This window comes from Eimeria maxima, genomic scaffold (genome assembly GCF_000499605.1).
Source record: "Eimeria maxima Weybridge genomic scaffold, Emw_scaff753, whole genome shotgun sequence".
NCBI lineage: Eukaryota > Apicomplexa > Conoidasida > Eucoccidiorida > Eimeriidae > Eimeria > Eimeria maxima.
Genome location: NW_013566741.1, coordinates 10,001 through 15,887, shown reverse-complemented (window position 1 = coordinate 15,887; position 5,887 = coordinate 10,001). Strand labels below are relative to the sequence as shown.

At 50.9% G+C, this 5,887-nt stretch overlaps 1 protein-coding gene across 1 annotated transcript; it reads left to right on the top strand.

Annotated features, from left to right (window-relative positions):
• Positions 1-387: 387 nt before the first annotated feature.
• On the top strand, positions 388-5,166 carry EMWEY_00042340 (hypothetical protein, conserved; the record flags this gene model as incomplete). The annotated part of the gene is made up of 13 exons (XM_013482760.1): positions 388-900; positions 1,578-1,672; positions 1,814-1,853; positions 2,100-2,376; positions 2,683-2,695; positions 2,781-2,848; positions 3,009-3,085; positions 3,216-3,271; positions 3,477-3,644; positions 3,868-3,954; positions 4,409-4,543; positions 4,677-4,810; positions 4,970-5,166. The coding sequence occupies 13 exons, from the start codon at positions 388-390 to the stop codon at positions 5,164-5,166; spliced, it is 1,860 nt and encodes a 619-aa protein (XP_013338214.1).
• Between the last annotated feature and the right edge of the window lie 721 nt (positions 5,167-5,887).

The window sequence follows — 5,887 nt, the reverse complement described above, 5'->3', positions numbered from 1 at the left end:
GCTGTTGCTGCTGCAGCTGTTGCTGCTGCAGCTGTTGCTGCTGCAGCTGTTGCTGCTGCAGCTGTTGCTGATGCACCTGTTGCTGCTGCACCTGTTGCTGCTGCTTCTCCTGTTGATGCTGCTGCTCCTGTTGCTCCTGCTGCTGCCGTTGCAGCGGTTGCTGTATCTGACATATAGCAGCGCAGGCTGCAGCAGAAATTCGCCAGGGAGCAGCAGCAGCAGCAGCAGCAACAGCAGCAGCAGCATCTGTTGATTTTGTTACTAAGTTGCGTGACCCTAGCTGCTGCGTGTGTCGCTGCTGCTGTTGCTATTGCTGCTGTTACTCCTGCCCTTGCTGCTCCCGATGCTGCTGCTTCTACATGTGCTGCTGCTGCTGCTGCTGCAGCGATGCTGCTGTACGCGGAGATTCTTCTTTGTTTAGCACACCCTGGTGGTGGTGTAGGTGCAGCAGGAAAGGAAGCTGCTGCTGCTGCTGTTAAGGAAATGCTGCAGCAGAAAGGCATTCGATCTGTTTGCTGCTGCTGCAACAGCAGCAGCAACCCAACAGCAACAACTGCAGCAGAGGCTCAGCAGCAGCCTTCTGAAGTAGGCAGCAGCAGCAGCAGCAGCAGTAGCAGCAGCAGTAGCAGCAGCAGAAAGGATAAGGAAGACGATGGGGAACATAGTGACACCGTTGAAAGGCCTTCTTCCAGCAGCAGCAGCAGCAACAGCAGCAGCAGCAGCAGCAGCAGCAGCAGCACAATAAGGGAGCAATGCTTACACCTGGATAGTTTGCGTCTCTTTGCTGAGGCTTTGCTGCGGCTAAAATATTATGACCGTTTGCTGCAGCAGCTGCTGCATGCATATGAATCATGGACTAACAAGGATCCGCTGCTGCTGCTGCTTGCTGCCACAGCACATGTAAGCAGCAGCGAGGGTTTATCTAAGGGTTGTTCTCTATTGAAGAATTCATACAAAGTTTGGTCTTCGTCCCCTCTTGCTCATGATATACAGGTCTGCTGCTGCTGCTGCTGGTGCTGCTGCTGCCCGTGCTGCTGCTGGTGCTGCTGCTGCTCATTTTGCGGTTCTAGTTGCTTCTGCACCTGTATTTGTTGCTGCTGTTGCTGCTTATATTTGTCGTCTGCATTGCTGCCCTCCCTGCTGCTGCTGCAGCGCTTATGTTTCCATTGCTGCTCCTGCTGCATCTCCTGCTGCTGCATTTGCTGCTGCTGCTGCTGCTGCTGCTGCAGGTTACATTAGGCACAGCATTGGACCGCCTAGGTTGCGCTGAGGGTTTGCAGGAGATGCAGGCGGCATTCCTATCAAACCCTCTTAGACCTAAAGCAAGCTTCAAACCCTAAACCCTAAACCCTAAACCCTAGAACACTGTCGGCTGTTGATAGATTCTTGCAGCAGCAGCAGCAATATTAGCAGCAGTAGTAGTAGTAGCAGCAGCAGTAGAAGTAGCAGCAGCAGCAGTAGTAGTAGCAGCAGCAGCGTTGCATTGAAATATTTGCTGGGGTTGCTGGGTTCTATGACATTAGGGTTTAGGGTTTAGGGTTTAGGGTTTAGGGTTTAGGGTTTAGGGTTTTGTGCAGCTATTATTTATGTTATTTGGCTCTGGGGTTTTGACGTATAAAAAAGAAGCAAAAATTCTTGCTGCTGCTGATTTTAGCTGCTGCACTTGGGTACTGTAAGTCTATTCAGCAGCAGCAGCTGCTGCTGCTGCAGCAGCAGCAGCAGCGGTACCACTCCATGTTGCTGTTGCTCGTCTTCTGCTGCTGCTGCTGCTGCTGCTGCAGGTTTGCTGCTTACTGTGTGTCTTTGTCTACAGACACCTCGCGGTTGCTTTGTCTTCTGCTGCTGCTCGCATGGTCGGTTCAACAGGCATCCCTCTTGCTGCTGCTGCTGCAGCAGCAACTTTAGCAGCAGCAGCAGTAGCAGTAGAAGCAACAACGGCATGGTAGCAACAGCAGCAGCAGCACCAGGAGTCGCAAGAGCAGCAGCAGCAGCAGCGGCAAACTATATGAGGGTACTGGGAAATGGAGTGTGCTGCTGTGCATGCTGCTGTGGTTGCTGCTGCTGCTGCCTTGTTCGTGCTGCTGCTGCTGCTGCTGCAGACTCCTTCGGAGTTTTTGGCCCTCGTGCGTGAGGAAAGAAAACAGCGGCAGCAGCAGAAGCAACAGCAGCAGCAGCAGCAGCAGGACGTGAGTATGACCGAGATGCAGCAAGAGGAAGACAAGGGTTTGCAGCTGATCATAGAGTGTCAGCAGCAAGCACAGCAGCAGCAACAGCAGCAGAAGGAGCAGCAGCGGCAACAGCAGCAGCTGCTGCAGCAGCAGCAGCAAATACTCCCTAGCCCTGCTCTTGCTGCTGTTGCTTCCCGCTACCCCACAAGTTTGCTTCCTCCTCTATGCAGATTATCCCAGTAACCCTAAACCCTAAACCCTAAACCCTAAACCCCCAATTCGGTAGGACGTTAACAGAGCATGCAGGCACTCTCTCTTGAACTTGTTGCTGCTGCATTCAACTGCTGCTGCTGTTTCTGTTGCTGCTGCTGTTGCTGCTGCTGCTGCAGCGTAAACTTAAGCATCCAAGCATTCGCGTTGCATGCAGAGAGGAATATTCCTCTTGCCTTTGAGGTCTCCCGATTGTAAGACTTCTAGGGTTTAGGGTTTAGGGTTTAGGGTTTAGTGGTAGCAGCTGAGCTTATACGGTAGACAGGTCGCTGGTGAACAGGGTGCCCTGTAGCTTCTAGGGTTTAGGGTTTAGGGTTTAGGGTTTAGGGTTTGTGTTTACAGGGCATTGGAGGTGTTAAGCGAAGGACTGTATGCTGCTCCTGTCTTCATTAGCTGCTGCATGCAACTCGGTATATTATGCTGCTGCCCTTTTGCTGCTGCTGCTGCTGCTGCTATTATTATTATTATTATTATTATTATTATTATTATTATTATTATTATTATTATTATTATATTCCTGCTGTTGTTGCTGCTGCTGCTGCTGCTGCTGCTGCTGCTGTGTTTGTGCAGGGAAGACAGCAGATTTAATTGGTTTGCTGCAGCGTCTGCGGCAGCAACCGGGCTATCAAGACTTGCGCTTCTATGCGGTAATTGCTGCTGCTGCTTCTGCTGCTGTTGCTGCTGCTGCTGCTGCTGTTGCTGCTGCTGCTGCTGTTGCTGCTGCTGCTGCTGTTACTTTTAAGGTTTACGTGTGTCTGTGTTTTCTTGTTAATAAAGGAAGGAGTTTTCTTAATGATGAGATCACAATACGTAGAGGCTATCGCTGCCTTCAGGTAATTAGGGTTTAGGGTTTAGGGTTTAGGGTTTAGGGTTTAGGGTTTGTGGTGTGGGCATGAAGCTATTCTATTTCATAAGGCTAGATTGACTGCTGCCTTCGGCAGTTTGCCCTGATTGCCCCTGACCGTCTAGGGTTTAGGGTTTAGGGTTTAGGGTTTGGAATTTAGGGTTTAGGGTTTAGGGTTTAGGGTTTATGTGCAGGCGAAGTATATCTTGTGGTGGCGGCGCTCTTTCTTCTATTAGTTGGCGATTTAGTCATATTTGTCTTGGCCATTGTCTTAGTGCTGTAGCGCAGCAGCAGCAACAGCAACAGCAGCAGCAGCAGCAAGCTGCTGCTGCATATCAAGAAGCATCTAGAGTTATGCCAGGGTATGCTTCCCTAATAAATAAATAAATAAATAAATAAAATAAACAAACAAATAAATAAATAAAATAAATAAGTTAATTAACTAATTACTAATAATAAGGGTTTAGATAGACAAGAGGCTAAGTAAATTAGGAAACAAAAGAGCTCATGTTGCTGCTGCTGTTGCTGCTGCTGTTGCTGCTGCTGCTGCTGTTGCTGCTGCTGCTGCTGTTGTTGCTGCTGCAGGGATCCTTTGCCTTTAATATTATATGCATTAGAGAGAGATCCTCGTGCTCTTTCCTCAAGCTCATTGGAGTGTCTACACAACGCACAGTTAGTCCACTGCTGCTGTTCCTGCTGCTGCTCCTGCTGTTGCTGCTGCTGCTGCTGCAGCTATAGTTGTTGGTCTTTCCCAGTTGCCGTCTCCTCCCCACATTTTCTGCTTAGTGGTGCAGCGGCGCCTGCTTTAATGCCGTTTGTTATGCTTGCTGCTGTGTTGCTGCTTCTGTGCTGCTGCTGTGCTGCTGCTGCTGCTGCTGTACTGCTGCTGCTGCTGCTGTTGAACATTGATTCAGTGAATTGAGGCCGCGAGACCCTCGAGCTTGTTATGAATTATCCATAGCATTGCTAAACGCCAACAGGTCTGTTGCTGCTGCTGCTGCTGTTGCCTGTAGTCTTGTTGTTGCTGCTGCTGCCAATCGTTTTGCTGCTGCTGCTGCCTAGCAGCAACAGCAGAAACTACGGAGGTGTGATGCTTGTCCTGCTTCTGCTGCTGTTGCTGCTGCAGAGTAGAGGAGGCGCTGCCTCTTGCGCAAGCAGCAGCAGCTGCTGCTGCTGATACTGAGTTTGCTTTTGCTCGTTATTTGGTGTACATACACCTCGCTAGATGCCTGCTAAGGAAGGCAGTCTTATCTTCTACTAAGTCAGCTGCTTGCTGCTGTTGCTGTTGCTGCTGCTGCTGCTGCTGTTGTTGTAGCAGCTGTGGGCTATGGCAGACGCTAGCGTTGCTAAATGGAGTGCTGTTGCTGCTGTTGCTGTTGCTGCTGCTGCTGCAGTGATCAGGAGTATGTGGATCTGCTGCTGGAGGCCTACGACGTGCTGCAGCAGCACGTAGAAGCAGCAACTTGCCGCTGCAGCGACAACAGCAGCAGCAGCTGCTGCAACGGCTGCTGCAGTGAAGCCCATAAGTGTAAGTGGTGCCGAGCAGCAAATAATAGACGCAGCAGCAGCAGCAGCCGCAGCAGCATGCACATGCCTACACCCATACCCTCAATTTATTTCTTGCTCCTTTTGCTGCTGTGCTTCTGTTGCTGCTGCTGCTGCTGTGTTGGGTGTCTGTACACCGCAGTGCTGCACGCCTGTCGCATCCTCATGGGGGCCCCCGACGATTTGTCTTCTCCGCAGTCGGAGATGTCTCAAGATGCTGCAGCAGAAGCAGCAGCAGAAGCAGCAGCAGAAGCAGCAGCAGAAGCAGCAGCAGAAGCAGCAGAAGCAGCAGCAGCAAGACAGCCCTTCCCAGAAGCAATGCTACAAGACTGCAAGTAGCAACAGCTGCTGCTGCTGCTGCTGATTTGCTGCAGACTGAACTGCTGCTGTTTTTTCTTTTGTATCTATGCACGCAGTCGTGAAGGGTTTCTCCAGCTAGGGTTTAGGGTTTAGGGTTTAGGGTTTAGTAGGGTTTAGGGTTTGTGCGCCCTTAGTCATATATAAAGCAAATTGCTGCCTAATAATAAGAGGTATAGTTGTACATACACTGCAGTAAATGCTCCACAGTTGCTGCAGCAAGACCTTTTATTGCTGCTGCTGCTGCTGCTGCTGTTTGCTGCTCGTGTAGCGGTGGGCGCCAGCAACCACTGCAGCAGCAGCAGCAGCAGCATAGACAAAGAAAAGCAAAAAGAAAATCTTAGGCGCCCCAACGCATCTACGCCACTGCAGCATCTGCAGCAGCCAGTGCTGCTGCTGCTGCTGCAGCTATTCTGCGGTGCTGCTACTACTGCAGTCGCGCACACGCACACATTCAAACTGCAGCAGCAGCAGCAGCGGCAATTGCTGCTGCTGCTGCTGCTGTTGCCATTGCGATAGAACAGACGGAGAGCTGCTGCTGTTGAATACACAAACGACAAATCAACAGTACCTGATGCTGCTGCTGTTGCTGCTGCTGCTGCTGCTGGTTGCGTTGAACCAGCAGCTGTACGTCTCCCTGCTGCAGCAGCGGTATCAGCTTTTGCTGCAGCAGCAGCAGCAGGTGCAGCAAATGATGAGTGAT